At 35.7% G+C, this 18,758-nt stretch overlaps 1 protein-coding gene across 17 annotated transcripts in view; it reads right to left on the bottom strand.

Annotated features, from left to right (window-relative positions):
• The window catches only part of ERC2 (ELKS/RAB6-interacting/CAST family member 2), a 404,176-nt gene that overhangs the window by 315,078 nt on the left and 70,340 nt on the right, over positions 1-18,758 (bottom strand). For 16 of the 17 annotated variants that reach the window (XR_003962561.4, XR_003962563.4, XR_003962564.4 and 13 more), the window contains 2 exons: positions 9,573-9,647; positions 2,557-2,712 (listed from right to left, as the gene is read on the bottom strand). The exons of the other annotated variant lie outside the window; for it this stretch is intronic. Coding sequence is in view for 1 of the 16 variants with exons in the window: in XM_030283350.4 (XP_030139210.1) it covers positions 2,557-2,712; positions 9,573-9,647 (231 nt within the window). In the remaining 15 variants the exon portion in view is untranslated. The remainder of the gene's footprint in view (positions 1-2,556; positions 2,713-9,572; positions 9,648-18,758) is intronic. 17 annotated transcript variants of the gene reach the window in all.

Below are 18,758 nucleotides of genomic sequence, written 5' to 3'. Positions count from 1 at the left end.
TGTAAGGACTAAAATGAAGATAACCTACATGTCTGGTATAAGTGCTGCAGCACCAAAAAAACTCCAAATCTGTCCTCTGACCCTGACCTTCCCACTATCTCACATATTTCATGTGTGTAATTTGTCTGTCACCACTTTTTCAACATTGCCCAATATGATCTTGCTTCACCTCCTTTCCTGAAACCCTAATTCCTTTTTCTTCCTTCTTAATTTACGATTCTGTCACCTCCCATAATTTCAGTTCTTTAGAACCCATTAATTTTCTATTTCCAGAAAACCATTATGGGTGTTCTTCTGTTATTTTTACACACCAAATTCTTATGTGACATTATGCAGAGTAACCAGAAAACAAAGGGGAAAAAATCAGAGCTTTTCTTCTGAATATTGCATATTAAAATTAATGGACTAAATCTTCAAATAAATAATTCCATTAAATGAAACTATGCTGACTAACACATCATAGGATTTTGTTTGATTCAATAAATGACAACTTCTTTTTGAAGTGAAGGATTTAAGAAAAGGAGTAGCAATGCAAATAATATGCCCGCATACAGCAGACCCTACAATTCTATCAATAGATTCTACAGGTTATGACAGTAAAGGTCTTGTTTTAAACTGATTGCTAAATTTCCAGGCCTGCCCACACAAAAATAAAACTCTGTATCTTTTTCCCTGTTTTGCTGTTTTGGTTATGTTTTGTTGTGGTTTTCTTCTTTTTTCTTTTTTTTTCCTAGAGGATCTCCTAGAACTTGCATGCTCCCTTCATTCAGTATGGAAAGTTGTTACATGCACAATTAATCACAGAGCACCTTATTACTGCTTTGTCAATACTTAAAATTCATCTTACTGGAAATTTGCTGAAATTTTACTCATCTCCTACTAGATTTTCATACCATTCCAGTGGACAGCATGAAAGTTCTAATACTCAAAGGACTACTTAAATGCCAAGTGCAAACTCACACCTGAAAAAAAAATACCTCTATGTTCATTTAAATATGTAGCTGGCAGCCAAAGGACTACTCTTCCCCAGTAAGGGAAGAAAGTCTTCCAAAGCAGAAATCATTATTAAAAGTACATATCATCCTATATTTTTATTCATATTCTCAATCAAGATATTTGAAGGTGCAGATCTCTTGGTCATATGAACTTTAAGATCTGTTCTGTATTATATGAGTAATGACAAGTTTTCCCCCATTCAGAAACTGAGCAAGGAGAAGCCTTAGCAAGTGAGCAAGAAAAACAAATCTGAGCAAGTTTTCTTTCTCATCTTTACAACATCTTTTATCTACAAGTCACAATTAAACTCTATATATTTGGAAGGAGTGAATATTACTAAGAAATAGTCAAGAAAAGAAACACTTCTAAACATTCTCTGCCATTCATGTAAACAAGTGATGTTCAGTATTTGCCTTAATTTAACACTTTCCCATTTATTGACATAAATAACAGATTGAAAACAAGTTATACTTCAAGAATATGAAAAGTAAAAAGAGCTTCAAGCATTTCAGAAGAGTTTTGTACTGTTCTTTGCCATCAATCCTGTTTATCAGAATTTATCAACAATCTCAGATTCAACAGATCAGGTACAGCAAGATCTCTTTGCTGACAGCTCTATAAATACTTCTCCACCTTGAAAGGCTCTCAGATGAGTCATAACATCTTCTGCTGCAAATCTTAATTTTAAGTGGAAGAAAAAGACTAGTGAAAGAATACAGACAAAGCTTCATCAGAACGTGGCATTTATCAAAAATCAAAAGGCTGTGACAAAACAATGCATATTTAATACTCTTCTCATTCATCTGCTTGCCATGCTACAGAAATATACTGAAGCTTTTCCTCACAAAAACATCGGGAGAGTGTTGAGGTTCTAGGCTTTGTACCTTATTTTTATATCAACAGGTTTGATCACATGCATTGGGAGTTTTGCTGTAAGTCACTAAAACTGAATTGCTTTGAAATTAATGATGTTTAGGGTAGCAAAATCATTTTCATGATGATAATGCTACTTAGGAGCCTTAGTTATTTTTCAGTAGCTTAAGAGTTACATTTTTCCAACAGAATAAATATGTTCTTTGATTATTATTTTTTCTTAATAAATCTGGATTAATTCCACATGGGCACTAATATCTTCATTTCATCTGTAGCAAAAACTCCCAAACAATGAACAAGCAATAAAGTTTTGTGAGATTGAAACCAGGAAATGTGTCACACCACTACATATTTACTACCTCCCTGTGGTCAGCTCCTAATAGTCTATGTACAGTAATTTGAAATTAAAGGAACAAAGTCATTAAATTGCTAGTCTTAAAAATATGAGCAAAGTACAATTTGGTATCACCTATGAAACAAAAGTCCTTACTGCAAAACGATATCAAAAGCTAAAATCAAGTAATTTTCATGTACCCAAAATGTTTCACTCCTCTATGTCTACTGATTATTATATAGTAAAGATTTACCAAAAGAAGACAGGCAGCTTCTTGCATTGGAAACAGTCATATTAAAACTTTTCGTTCCATTATTTAAACAGTCTTAATCTCTTTTATAAATAGATCCTACCTTATTTTTCATGAACTTTGAGTGACTCTTGTAAACTTCTATTTGTTTGATTTCTTCTTCTCGGTCCTCTGTATTCAGAACTCCATTTGTCTTTAACATCTGTATTTCATCTTCAAGATCTCTTATATTGCGCTCAAGTGAAGCTATTTTTGTATCCTACATTATAAAAAAAAGAAAGTATTGAAAATTATATGAGACATATATTACAGAGTAACAGAAACATATCTGTACTTGAGTGAATATCAAATAATGAGACAGCAAAATTAATTGTACAGAGAACCCATATAAACAAGGAATAATTCTATCAGTTTAATCTTAAAGAAATGCAGAATTCAGACCAGATCTCTTTCACCATAGTTGCAAAGTCTGTAGAGAATTTGACATTCTGGTCAAAATTTAATTCCTTCATCCCTAGTAGGGATGAAGAGAGAATAGCAGATGCCCTATCTTCCACATATGTATGATAACAAACCTTATTATCATTAGTAATTATCATCTAGGCCTGGCTATTCTTCCAAGCTGAGCTTGGGGAGACCAGCCCATGTCTCTGCAGGGCCAAGGTCACTCCACTGTGTGGCTCCAGTTTCTCTGGAGTTCTGCCTGCTCTCAAGAGGGACAAAGGTTGTGTCCTCACATATTTCCCCTTGACTACTCTAGCCACATCACTAAGAGAGGATGCAGCACTTTTATTGTGAGTCCCAAGATAAACAAAACCACAATGATTAAAAATTTCTACATCCCAGCCAACGGCTGCCATTTGTGCCAGCACTGCACTGGAAACCAGTGACCTTTTTTTGGTATTTCCAGTCATTTGGGAATTGGCTAAGTCCCTTTTGTGAGAGTTAGAAAGATTACAAAAGCGATTACACAAAATTGTCACAAATTTCTGTTTGAAAGAACATTGCAGAATTACTCATTAGGAAATCTGTTCAACAACATAAAGGATCAACCACCCACAAAATATTAGAGACTGGATGAAGCTCTTGTACCATTCAGATCAATATTAAATAAAAATTTTAAATTAAAATTAAAATTAAAATTTTAAAAACAGAAGCCACACAAAAACCAATCTGATTCACTAAGACCAGGTTATTAAGTTAGAAAGCTAATTTGGGAAAAAAATACAAATGGAATTGATCCTTTAACAGGGACAAGCTAAGCTTGAATCACTGAAACTTTGTTTCTGTTGCTTTCTTTAGATTGCCTAAAAACAAGCAAACTTCTTTCATAACAAAGCTAGGCAAATGTAACAATTTAAGATACAGCAGTTTAAGATACAGGAGAGTCTGGATGATGCTCCAAACAGCATCTGAATTTTTGGTACTGAAGTGAAAAAGAATCTCAGATAATTTTTGAAGCCCAAAAGTAATTTACATTAATAATAATAATAATAATATATATAAAATATACTTACATTAAAAATCCATATAGAATGATAGCTAAGGACTAAGCAATGTCATTTAGATGGCCCACTGTCACTCCTCTAACATTTTTGCTTTTATTTTTATAGTCAACAATAAATCTCAATCTGAGAGAAGTTTTCTTTTATAATTTTCTTATTCCAACAAAAATTAGTTTTAAAATTAATTTCAATTTTAAAACAGGGAAATAAAATATTGGGATAGAATAAAAAAAGGGAAAAAGTCTCATTGAATCTTATTATTTAAAGAAGTTGCACAAAAGGCCAAATACGGGAAGAAAAGATACAGAAGTATTTAAAAGCTCTCCAGACTTTAACACAACACAAAAATAATTGTAGATCTCACAGAAACTATAAATAATTCAGCCTGCTCCATTAGACTTAATTTCAGAAATATTTTCATCCTATTTTTGAAGATAAAAGCAAAACCTAAGGTTCACTACACTTCAGAATGATTTTGCAATGCAATATATTAATACTTACATGACCTGCTAAGACATGACATATGGGAATAGTCTTCATCAAATCTGCCCAGCTAAGTCTATAAGAGTCTGCCTTTTTCTACTGCCTTTGTATTTTACGTGTTTGCAAATATAATATGGCAGAAACAATTTCAGCACAGCCTACTATGCTCTTTAAAACATTTATACATCACAGAGTAACATTTAAGCTTTATGAGAAATACCTAAAAAAAGGTGTGGAAGCATTTTCAGTACTTCTGCTTCACCGTAACATTGAAATCTCTGAGGAAAAGTTTCTTTTTAATCAATCTTTGCATACTGTGATTAAAGATGTATAAAAGCTACTTTCCTATGTCTTGAAAAACTGTCACTAAGTTCCACATTAGCTTTTTATTGAAGCAGGTGCCAGAAATTTCACAAGTTTTGTAAAACTCAAAGGTACTGTTCCCTACTGCATGCTGGCTTGCCCAGGAAACCGTACAGGTTTCCAGCCTGGACAGCTGCTGGAAAGTGAAGAACCTTGAGGGACAAAGATAACACAGAGGGCCCAGAGCTCCCAGTGGCACTGCCACAAGGGAGCTGGGCTGGCTTACAGGATGCATAGAAAGTTAGGTAGCTTTGCATTTGCCAAAAGTTCTGACACAGTCCCATAAAATCTTCTGATTCCGCTGAACAGTCTTGTTGGGGCACAGGGTCCAGCAAGTTTTCAGAAACTGAAATGGGAACTGATGCAGTATTTCCTTCAAACCTCTAAGATTTATCCCCATTAGCAACATTCTAAAAAACTACATAGGTCTATCTTAAATCACAACCAAGATTCCTTTGCAATATTAAGGAAGTACCTTAGTATTAAATGGTACTAATAGCATCTTCTGAGTTCTAAAACAATACAGCATTTGTTCAGATTTTTTTCAGTCAAGCCCTCTAAATCTGTTAAAAGATGTAAGATTGTGTAGCAGGATTTGTGACAGAGATCAGGGCATTCACCCTAATCTATCCCCTCCTTCCAGCAGTAACCAATACTTCTTCCTTATCTCCTCTATTAGAATATGTTACAGATATTCTGTGAGAGGTTAGGGCTATTTAGGTTTCTGTTTCGGCTGGCCCTAGCAGAAACCTAGCTCTTTTAGAATGTGAAAAAAAATTGGTATGTGTCCTGATGCTGAAGGAAACAATATTTCACAATGAAAAAAGTCTAACAAGTGAGTTTCCACAATGATGTTTCATGAATCATATCAGTCCTTACAAGACTCCTATAGCTCATTTCCTGAAAACTGAGGGGCAGGAAAAGGGCAAAACATTTGTAAATAACCACAGAATCACAGATTATTCTGAGTTGGAAGGGACCCACAATGATCATCAAGTCCAACCCTATATAATACAGTATTCCAGGTTGTCTTACTTTGAAAGGAAAAGAAAGGAAATGCTACTGCTTATCATTTGAGATACATCATCAATTTAAATTACATCCACAAAATTTTGCTTATAGGGCATTCAACAAGCAATCAGAAGAAAATATTTGAAACTTTGCATTTAATAAAGCTTGAATTTAAACACACTTATGTGTACAGACTGTCAACAGACCATACACAACTACCCTTACTGTACGAATTTTTTACCTTTTATTTTAATGCAGAGAATACTCAGGTTTATCTTTGAAGATAAGGGAAGTGACGGTTCATGCAATCTTAGCAATAGAGTATGTTGCACTGCAAACACACACACACTTCTCTAGAACCAAACCCATACCTGAAATATCACAGCTGGATCAATACATAAAAATGGCTCTTTCTGCAAGTAAAGTAAACCAAAAATTTTCATTTACTTTACAGCTTACATTTATAAAGACTTTATAGTTGCTAGACTCCACATATTTTTCAATGTCCTATCCTTAAGATGAGTTCTAGGCTATAAATACTTGTAGGCAATTTCTGATTTTCTCTCTCAAGGTACTATGTACCAGTTTTATTTTATGCTTTAAGATTTAGGCATGAGGGGAAAAATGCAGTTTAATCGCATCTACCCACAGTCACAAAGTCAAAAGCAACCACTGCATCAAAACTAGGCTAGTTTGAGGCAGTAACAGGAGCATGTGGGAGAAGGAAGCATCCTGCCCTCCCTTAGTTTTGTGACTCTGCTTTCTAGAAGAAAAACGGGCTTCTGGAGAATAAGGTCAGTTGCAGAAAAGAGAACGGAGTAATCAGTGTCGTGAGAAGCAATAGAACAAAAGACATGGGGTATCTGGAAACAAATGTGTCCATGAAGCAGAACCAGAAAGTTAGGAAAGAACAGCCTGTACAATGCATCTGAAAAGACAACAATATCTGGAAATTAATAAATAAAGCAAAAAAAGCAGGAGTCAAGATACAGGATGTGAATTTTCCATCTATTTTGTTTGCCCTTTTTTTATTTTGCATCGATATACAGGAGTTAAACATAGGTCAACAAGACAGCAGTTATGCAGAAAATGCAATTGCTGTAAGAATAAGCAACTACTTGCAAAGCTTTAGAGAGAAATTAAGATGACAGGACAGGACACATAGTGCAGAAGATGTCTAGGACAAGAGAGAATAGGTATCCTTGATTGGATGAAAGGGAATACAGACTGGGAAAAGGGACAGGAAGAATTCAGCAGTGTCAAGGGACAGAAGAAAACCACAGAGAGAATAGAAAGATTTATGAAGCAGGGCATTTGCATCCTGGCAGAGCCTGGGGGAGCCATGGAAGGCACTCAGACAAAAGCTTGAGTGGTGAGGGGCTGGAAGGGGCTGGGTGTGGTGCAGAGAAATGTAAACTGCTTGGACTCTCTGCATGGGGGAGTGGATAGCCTGACACTGCCATGTTACAGCTAATCCTCTCCCTCCTTCTACCCTCAACATTGTAGGGAAACAATTCCTTCAAAGCTTGATCATTTGAAACAAATGTTCCACATTTTTTTCAAAACAAATGCTGTCTGGATTCAGACAATTTAAATTTACTTGAAAACATTAAAAATCTGAAACTTGTAAAGAAAACTGCTGTTTAATCATGTGGATTTCAACATCTTACATTTGTCCTTTTTTTCTTTTCAATATTAGGCCTACTTTAGACAGGGCCAACCCCAAAGGGGCGTGTGTTCATAGCGTCAGAAAGAACTGTGCACCTCAGAGGCAAAGAGCAGCTCTGCATCAGGACTCCAGCAACAGGATTGAAACCTCACTCACAGCAAATGAAAGCACTGACTATAAAGAGCTGGCTTTTAAAAGGTGGAATATTGCACCACACCCACCTCCCCTGGGAATCAAACAGAAAATACTTCAGTGTCCTCAGGGGCAGACTGTCAGGAGCAAAGACCGTCATCACATGTGCCATTCATCTGTCCTGTACTCCCCATCCCTGATCTTTTCAAAGACTTTTGGTAAAGGAAGAGGAACTGAAAATTAACTTCAACATATCCTTTACACTGTTATAGAACCCATGTGAAAGATTATACATTATTCCAACACACTGCTTTTGTATCCCAGAACTTTTAAATGTATAATTCTGAATATTTCTAGAAAAAACAAGTTTCTCAGCCAGTATCTTACTTTCCCATTTACTTAGGGTAGTGAGTTACTGCAAAAACATAGATTTCATACAAAGACTTCTGAACTAATGTCCAAAGCAAATATACATCCAAAAATGGAATTCTGTAATCAATGTATCTTCTTTGTTACTGATATAATCCAAACTAATTACTATCTATTAAAAGGCAGATATTGTATTGATAAAGTCCTGCTGTTGTTTTAACTATGTGTTTACCACAATGTTCAGACATGCTGAACTCATTTGCTCATAACAGAAGTCATTGGCAAAATGAGGCCTTTAATTTGCACTTTCTTTTAAGAATGAAATGAAAGATCATCATTAAAGAATTTCAGGAAGCATTGCCAACTCACAAATTATCTCAAGTCTTACGGTATTTCTCTTAAAGATGAACAATCCAGACTCACAGAATTATGCAGAAATATCAGTTTTCACTTTTTAAATTACTATTTTTATTCCTTGTTATTGTGGAGTGAAAAGCCACAACACTTTAATAATATTATATACCAAAAAGAGTAAACTATAGTCAGGACTAAGAGAGCTATTTCATCACATTTTGCCATACATGCTGATGCAACTAATATTTTCCTTAGGTTGGCTGTAAAATTATGGCCTAATAACAACCAACAGAAGAACTGGTTTTAAGGTTTGAGGAGGAAAATATTTTACATTAGCCAGTGTATTCCATGTACTTTGGATCTCCTACACACACCCCCTAGTCTTTTAAAAAGGAATAATCTGTTCTCATTTTTCAGCAATGCTACACTTGATATTTTTCATCAATTTTATTTAGAAAACAGACCAGGAGAAATAAGTACTAATTAGTCCTAGCTACATAACAAAATGAAAGCATTCAATAACTATCAAGTAAATGAAGCATTCAATAACTATCAAGTAAAAGTCATAAATTAACATTTGCTAGGCAGCTGTCACAGCTGCTTGTTCACTCCCTCTCAGTGGGATGGGCAAGAGAACCAGGGAGCAGAAGTGGGAAAACCCATTGTTTGAGACAAAGCTGGTGTAATATGTAAGGCAAAGCTGTGCATGCAAGCAAAGCAACACGTGGAATTCATGCACTGCTTCCCATGGGCAAGTAGATGCCTGGCTGTTTTCAGGAGAGCTCCATCAGGCACAAGAGTTATTTGGGAACACAAATGCCGTGACTCTGAAGTCCCTCCCTTCAGTTTGTGGAGGCTGAGCATGACGTGATAGTATGGATTATCCCTGTGAATAATCCATTTGGGTCAGCTGTCCCCACTGTGATCCGTCCCATGCTGTTTGGTGAATTTGGGTCAGCTGTCCCCACTGTGCTCCCTCTCAGCCTTTTGTCTACCCCCACCCTATTTGCAAGATGGGAGCAGACAGAGAAACTGGGAAAGCTTTGACTCTGTATAAGCCCTGTTGGTCAACAGCTAAAACATCAGCATGCTATCAACACTGTTTTCAGTTTGAAATTCAAAACACAGCACCAGACAGGCTGCTACAGGGTAAATTAACTCCATCCCACCCATACCCAGTGCATGACTTCATGGTGTAGAAATAACATACAGGGAAACATGCAAAGACCATACCTTCATTTCAATGACTGTTTGCAGAGCCTTTGTCTTTGCTGGCTCGGGCTGAAGTTGGGTTCTTCTATGCAATTCCTGTGGAGGGACACGATAGAAATAAGCTTGACGACTCATCTTACCATTATTTTAATCGCTCATATGAACTCACTGCAACTAAATAAAAGTCTGATGACAAGAAGCAGGTAACTCCAAGTGCTACAGGTGCTTCCCTGGCTGTATCGCCTCTGCCACCACTGCACTCCCTATCTTATGTTACAGCCAACTCTGACAGCACATGCGCTATTTCTGAAACCCCTTATCAATAATTAACGGCAGGCGTGACAACCCAGCCAGGAATTTCTTAGTCCAGATACAATGCTGCTGTTGCTGCTTAAACACCAAAACTTTATTAAATTCTGTTACTAATTCAAACACTGGTAAGTGTTAAATCTTTTACTGCTGTTTCTTCTTAATTTTTCCTCTATTGTCTGAAATAAGCAATTTAAACACATTATATTCAAATTTGACATTTTAAGGATAATAATTATGTAGTGGGCTGACGCAGCACATGCTACATTAACATTTCAATTTTCACATTTTCACACTGTTTTTTATGCATCTTAATCCACAGGCAAAAGAAAAATGGATTGCATTTGGTTAAGACAAAGTTTACAGTACCAATACATACTGGTCTTTATAAAAACAATAATTAAAAAAAACCCACAAGAGTATGAAGACAGCAGCACTCAGTCTCATGAAAGTTACATCTTGGTATGACATATCCCAATAAAAAAACTCACAAAACTACCTGGAAAAAATGTAGTAAAGGTGTGACAAAACACTTTCATTTGAGAATTCGGCGAAGCTTATTCCCTTCCCATAAACCATCTGAGAAATTTATTAATAAAAAATCCTGAAACAGGACAGATATTTTCCCATTTCTACTCCTTTGGAGTCTTTCTGCTCTATAGGAAAGAAGTGCCATCCTTGAAGTCTTTATGTCCCATTTCTTTCTACTGCAGTGCTCCACACAGACTCCTGAACTAACCTTGTAGCCATGAAAAAGATATTTATGCTTGAGGCCAAGAAGCCAAGGTCTTGCCTCCCTTATAACCCACAAGTTTAAAAGTCATTTTTTGTATCACAAATTATCAATCAGTTTCTTCTTCTGTGTAGCAACAAACATATTGCTTATCCATGACTGTGAGAAACAATCAAAGACTAATTACTGTATGTAATTAAACTGAAGTCTACTGCTAATAATCATCTTTATAAAACAGATTTAAAAATGTGCGGCCTAATGTACTAAAATAATTGGAAGAGACTTACTAGTATACTTAACACTAAGCACTAAGTCTAAACAGTTTTTTATTAAATATATTGCAGGTACATATACATATATTTAAACTACCATTAACAGATAACAGTGAACTTATAATTTTGCTTTTATGCATTTTTCAAATGCTTTGGCATTTATGAAATAGTATATCTGATTGGACCTTTTTCCTTGTGGATTTTTTTTATTTAAATGCAACTCTCTGTATAATAAAAAGAATGAAATTTTTGCAAATCACCTATGCAAGGAATAACTCAATCACCACCAGCTGTTTTTCTTAGATGAAATAAGTACCTACACTGCACGAATGTTTTAAAAAATAAGAGTATGTAATGAATTTGTCATACAGTTACAAAAGAGAATAGTTGGCCAGTCATACCACTATCAGATCAGCAAAAATTACAGCTAATTCTAAGACCAGACTTTGCTCCCCAGGGCCATATAAACTGAGCTGGAATATAAACAGGATTCCACACATTGCCCAGGGAGACAAACCAGAGTTTCCACCCCCTTAGCCAAAGATGTATAGACTGCCAAAGATGCGTATTCCGAGATGTCTATCATAGCATGAAGCCTTGCCTCATAATGCTTTTCCTGTTTGCTTTATGAATCAATCTGATGCTGGCTGACTTAAAAGCTTTTCTTCTCTAGCCCTGATGGTAAAATGAAGCAGACTTTAGGATTCTGGAGAAGATCAGAAAATGACTCCCACTTTATTATTTTGTGTGGGTTTTCTTCCAATCAGATTCAAATGTTTGGAGACTCCCACAAGGCTCAGTTCTTGGATTTATGTTGTTCTATGTATGTGCTTTTTCATTTGGGGTACCTGATTCAGGGATATACTTTTGGGGTACTAATTTAAAGATACACTTTATGTGCATGATACCTTACCTTGATTGTTTCACTCTCTGAGGTCATCTGAAGGCTTTCAAATTTGCCTGAACAGCTAAGCAAGAGATATTCTAGAGATTTCAGAAAGTCCTCATAGCCTAAGGAAACCAGATTCTTATCCATTACATCATTTCTGGAATGATGTCTTTTTCTTGTTTTAAATTTCTTTTAATAAAAAGCCCAGGGAGACAAATAAGAAAATGGTGGGGGGGGGGGGGGGGGGGAAGAATGGGGGAATCAAAAACTTACCAGGGATAGTTTCTTTAAACCTAAACTGTATTGAAGGGAACTCTTGATTCTTAAATCCATGAAAACATTCTTGTGTCATCATCTCTGAAACAATCAAAGCCTATACGAAAAATCTCTCAGAGATGCAATCACTTTGCACATGCAAATGAATTATAATGCTGTGTAACCAAATGCCCACACCTTTTATTTCCTGCTCAGTTGTCAAGGTTACTAACACACCCACACAAAACTAGCAGGTAATCAGATCTTCTTCACATTAAATTTACTTTACTAGTCTTTGCTTTTAGACTAAAATGAGCTTCAATCCAAACCTGGTCATTACTTTCTCCTTCCACAATATTAGGTTAGCATCTTGTATTGGCCTCAGAAGTAACTTTAGCACACAATCTTAACACTAACTTAAACACCAAAAAAATCCAAAGAGCATACAGATAATATTTATAATCTTAAAATACTGGTGGAGGATGAATTCTACCCTTTTATTCATAAACTGATAAGAAGATACTGCAAGATTTTGTCATTATTCACTGGTGCTGAAAATCCCCACTACATAACATAATCTGAATCCAATACTAATTACCCAAATAAAACTGTGGTTTTATCCCAGCTATATTAAAAGACACTTCATCCCTTGGCTGCAGGAAAGTCAGGGTGCTGCAAACTGATCCTTCTTTACTCTGGTTCTGAATTATTTTATTAATGTTCCCACAACATCAGTGACTGTGTTGTTCTCATTCAATGATACCAACACTGTCAATGTAGTTCAAGGTTTTACCTTTATTTACACAAAACTGCCTAAAATAATGACACAAAGTGCTAGAAAGGAAATGTTCAGAAAAATAGGCAATTTAGAGATGGTGTGAAACTGTGAGTGTCTGCATTGGAAGATGAAAAATTATTGAAGAAGGCAGTATAAAAACTGGCATGAGTAACCACTGTGTCAGTAAATGCAGCTTTTTGCCTTCACAGACAAAATGTACAAATCTGCAAATCACAGCAGGCAGTGGCATAGGAGCTGCTGGTTCTCCCAAACACCCCAAAGCACACTGGTCACAATCTCCTGAAGAAAGCCTTGGTAGTTCTTCTACCAAGGATCAGCCTGTCTGAACTTTAAAATTTAGATCAGCAGTATTTCAATATTTCAATCATTTAAGTAAAAGCACAGCACTTAGCTAAGTGTCGAAACAGGTGTTTCTTTAGCCAAAATACCATTAGAAGCACTGATAAAATTCAATTTAACCAGAATACTAGAAAAATATAACATACAGGAATTAATCCATTCTTAACATGCAGACTTCTCTGCTGTTTTCTAACTCTTCACATCCACCCCCAACCAAATAGTCTCATAGTAATTAAAATGAAAGTAGAGTTAAGAAATCCTGATCAAACTCTTTGTCTTTCTGGAAACCATAACTTGACAACACAAAATTACCATGTCTGTCTCCAGTGTGCAGGAATAAGGAACCCTTTTATTGGGAAGGATTCTAAAAATCGTGTTACCATGAATTTTCTTTTAAAAATTCACCATTATAGGTATTGAACTCTGGGAGAACCTGTTAAGGAAATTTAGTGAAATTCCAATAAATTTTATAGCCTGAAGAAATGAAAATGTGTATATAAGAACATGAAAAGTCAGAGGAAATGTGAAGAGAGGACAGCTACAAAAGTTCTGCAGAGATTGTCTTTGTAAATTAGGGGTATTAAAATTTGTTAAGTTCTCAGAGTTAAGCAAAATACTCAGATGCATGCCTAATTATCTCTCTCTTTGTCATTTTAAATAAACAGATATGAATTTTGATGAACATGAAAGAAATTGCATTAATCAGGGACCACCACCAAACTATAAAACAAAGGTCAATAGTTCATGATGACGGACAAGTCCAGCAATAATCTCAATGCCCTCAGTACTACTCTTGAACAATGAGTCTAACACAGTCTCTGGCCTACATTAAAAAACTTGGAGATGTAAAGAAGAGTATGAGGGAGAAAGGAAGAGTTTTTACACCAGCTGAAAACCACCACATTGAATCATGAGCCAAAGCACTTCTTTGCAATGATCAGACTTCAATTCATACCTGAACTCATGCATATAAGAGGGGCTTAGGAAGTTTTACTAACATACCTAAAGACAGACTATGAGGAAAAATAATCAGAGCTTTAAGAAACTCAGCTTTTCATTGACCTATATGTCAAAAACCTTAAGCAACCACATGCGTTGTCATACTGGAAGTTTGTCCTCTGGCAAGAGACCACATACAAAAAGTTTCAAGTAAAAACAAGATTTGTATATGGAGCTTGAAATGCATGTGGGACAATTTAGTTTGTAATTGAAAGCACACAGTGTTTTTTCTGAAAGGAGCTACTGAAACTCCACTTTTACCAGAATTCTTGAAAATTTATTTCTTTTCTTTGTAGAAGGAATAAAACTCCTAGAGGAACATTTCTGTTTTGCACAGTACCATTAATCTCTTGTCCTCTTACCAAAATTACTTCCCCAAATTTAGAAAAAGGGAAGAATTATTACTACGCACATATTTTCAGAAAAAGAAACGTTAATGATAAACAGTTTTCTTCCTCTTTACCATTTTCTTTAAGAACACACTGAAATGCTTGAGTGTCTGCAGTAAAGGAAGGCCATGTATTTGTTTTCAGGTGTAGTCCATTAGAATCAGTAAACAGAAGTTCCAATTGCTGCTTACACTTCTGTAAAGCAAATATACTCTAAAACATCTTGGCTAAAAATCTTTCTTTTTTCAGTGCATATAAAGCTTTATAACTGCATGGAAACTTTTTTTAAAGCTAAATGTTTAAATAGTCATTTATTAGTAACTCAGGTGCACTAAAAAGAATCACTTAGCTTGCAGTAGGATACAAAAATGAAACATTGTTGGGAGTTATAAACCAGGATTTTTAACTATTTGGTTTTGGGTGTGGGGATCTTTTTTTAGAAGACTATCTTTTATTAAAACCGCATCTTCAAATTCTTAAAATGCAAAATCCTTATTGTTACAAATCCTTTGTGTAATCCATAGTGTTAAAAAAAATCTTTATCCAACAAATCCATTACTTTAAGGACTTATTTCCACTTCTTCTCTCCCATTTAGAAGCTTGAGCACACAAAGAACTTTTTAATAAGGCTGAAGAAGAAAGCAATATCCCATCAGTTTTAGAATGAGTGTAACACTAACCGTGGAGTAATAATGGAATTTCACCTTAGGGTGTAACTAAGAATAGACTTCCCTTGCTCCTGCCATCAAAAGCATACAGGCAACACTTAAAAGGGTAAAGTCACAGCAAAGATTACCAAATACAATCCTGAGATCCAGAACACACAGTAGAGATGCTGCTGTGTGCCAGCTCCACTCCTCATAAATAATAAAAACCAAAGACCATCTAAATGTGGACAGTACTGTGAGATAGGATGTTACCAGCAGTGCCAACACACAGTGTTTGTGGTATTTCTACAGGCCAGTTCATCTAAATAGAGGAAAGCAGTTTTCCAATAGTTCTTTCCATACTCACACAGCTAAGCTCCCGATAGGTTCCTTAAACAAGCTGAAACCTAAGAGTTCTGTCCTACAAAAACAAAAAGACAAAAGGGTGATATCCTGTTTACAGCTTTCCCCACCTTCCAACAAATGCACACAACCAGAAACACTTGTTTAATTTCTGCTCTGCACCAGTGCTCCTTTTCAGCCTGATTGCAGATGCAAAACCAATTTAAATTATTAAATTAAGAACTTAGCGCTCAAATGGCAGCAAAATAGCCCTGCCAAAACCAGACTTGCACTCGACAACTCGAAGCCAGAAGTACTACATATTTCCCACACTTGCTGCACAGAGCTCTTAAGGTTACTGCAGAATGTGTTAGCTGGTGTTAACATGCACAGAACTTTAAACGTGTGTTCATTTTTCTGGTAGAAATCCGTTTATAAACTTTACATTGAGAAAACATCAATCACTGTAAACAGGCTGAGCCAACCCATGGGAGTGCTGGCCTACCCCCATGTTGCAGTAACACTTCAAATTTATTAGCACAGGATTTTTTAATTTTGAAAAGCATAGTTGTACCTACTAATATCCAGACTTATTAATTTATATACTCCTTTGTTATTACTTCTTCTAGCCTACATTTTCATGTCTCTTTTCCATTTATGTGGGCTTGGTGAAATCACTAGCTAAAATAACTAACAGGTTTGATTTTCATTCCCTAATTCTCCAGGAAGTGCTTTTCTAAATATGGGTGAGTTTTACTTACATGCATTTAAAATTACTGCTGGCTTAGGACATTTAGTATTTAACCTGAATCAGCAAACCAGCAAACATCTGAGTTAATAAGACTTCAAATGTGTAAATTCATTGGCTTTGTGGTATATCAAGTTTTAAAATGCAAATTAAGTTCTGTGACAATATTTGTGGTGCCCAAGGGCCCATATTGAGACAAATACTATCCAATACCTCAACCAGTGGAATTGAGCACAGCCTCAGCATGCTTGCAGGTGACACCAGGCTGAGCAGTGCTGTTGGTTGGGAAGGGGTGGGTGAGAGGGACAGTGACAGGCTGCAGGAATGTGCTGGGAACCCTCAAGGGCCAGGTCCTGCACCTGGGTGAGGGCAATGCCCAGTATCAGAACAGGCTGGGTGCATGGAGAGCAGTGCTGCAGAAAAGAGTGACAATAGTGCTAGATGAAAAATTAAGATATTATTCTCTAACAAAGATTACAGTCATCATATCATCATGTAACAGAATGTCAAAGCTCTCAGTTAACAACATTATCTCCCCTAGATATTCAGGGAAATGTCATCCCTACATTCCCAAATGTTCTATGTAGCTGTTAGGTTATGCAAATGTATGACAGAGAGGGACATGAGAGCAGTACCCTAAAGACATAAACATGGATAATTTTTCACATATTTTGAGTGACAGGCATGCTTTAGCAGGTGGGCATTTTGGTTTGGTTTTTTAAAAAAACAACTCATAAATAGTATGCTTTTTAACCTAAACCTCAAATTTTATGCCTGTCAAAAGAACTCACCCCATCAAAATCTCACATAAAAAAGAAAGGAAGAAATTAGTTTGCATTGACTTAAAAAAAAAAAATCCTATTTTTGGATCTGCCAGAAACTGAATTTAAGGCACCCACCAAGTCAATGCAGCTCTGCCTATCAGTTGAGATCTGCCAACCAAGTCAGTCTTCCTTAAGAGGGAAGAAGTGGGGATAATGTCTAAACATTTGAGAATGCAGAACACTTAGTTCACTCTGAAATTACAGGAACACATTAAAATCAGAAAAACAGAGTTGATTGTATGTGAGAATATTGGAGTGAAGCAAATAACATCCATGTCCTCCACAACAGCCTTGCTGCACAGACTGTGTTCTACAACTACAGAAAGGAACTGTTCAATTCACATATGAAACAACCTGCACAGGTTGAATAACTTGAATATTTATCATTCTATGAAGTTTGTCAAGAGCCTGTTAAAGTGAAGCTCATACATCAGATTACAATAATAAAATAAATAAATAAATAAATAAAATCCACTTAGCACCTGCTCTGATTCTTTTTCCATTGCCTGGGAAATTAAGTGTTGCTTGGTAACTCAAATCCATCTGTTCAAATTTCCTCTTCCAGTCTTCTATTTTTATCAGAACAGAAAAACCCACACATGAACTGAAAATATGATCAGAAAAAAAAAATCACACCAACAAAAAAACATATTTTATCACTGCATAAAAGATACAACAGTTCCGTATCTGTTTTTAAATTACGGCGGAGAGAAAAGTGTCTGATGTTGTCTCTTAGAAACAAAATCACTTCATATCACAGACAACTCTTAAGAATGGGAAAAGAAATTCTTTTTTTTATTCCTTTTCCTTACCTCAGGGCAATACAAGGAGCAAGACACCACTTCCTCACGCAGTTCAGACTTCACCTTTCCTGTATCTACATGCTTTATGAATACCTACAAGCCAGGGGCTGAGAGACAATTTAAAAACTACTTCCCTGTGCATCAGTACTCAAACAAATGCTGAATGCATAGATACTATAAGTATATCCAAATGCTTTGTTTTCTCCATAGATGTAAATCCAAAGAAGCTCAACCAAAATTATCATTATTATCTGTTGTGATTAAAAGCAGACCCTAAAGGAGAATTTTCAAAACTTTGTGAATCTGTGTAATGATGCTTGCATAGGTTAAGACTGGAAAACTGGCAAATAGAGAAAAACTGCATGTTGACATAAGATATTAAATTCTGTACAGAAGACATGATTATGTGTACTTTAAAAAAAATCCACCATGTTCCAAATGGAAAAGGCAGAAATAACAAACCACTGTTATCTATGCTTTCCATGTATTACATTTTTTTTTGGGCATAAAACTTACCTCAGTGTAGGTATGGGGTTTGGTTTGTTTTGATAACTTTTGGAGTCACTATTACAGAAGGCCTGAATACAGCAGGTACAGTTTCAACAAATAAAATTTCCTTAATATACTGAGAAAAAAATTACATGTTATGTATTATCTGATTTCTATATGTTTTTAAACTCAAAAACTTCGAATCACTACTATTATAAACATCTTTTGTCATATTTATTTGAAAAGAGAGGCAGAGTTAGCTCAAGGCTTTTCAGAGTAATACTTTGTTTCAGGAGAACTTTATAAAGAAGAAAGTTTAATGTTTTCTTCTCTTAGCCAGACTGTCCTTCTTCTGAACAAATTCTCTCTT

This window comes from Taeniopygia guttata, chromosome 12 (assembly GCF_048771995.1).
Source record: "Taeniopygia guttata chromosome 12, bTaeGut7.mat, whole genome shotgun sequence".
NCBI lineage: Eukaryota > Metazoa > Chordata > Aves > Passeriformes > Estrildidae > Taeniopygia > Taeniopygia guttata.
The sequence above is the reverse complement of the archived record's forward strand: the minus strand, read 5'-3'. Positions and strand labels throughout refer to the sequence as shown.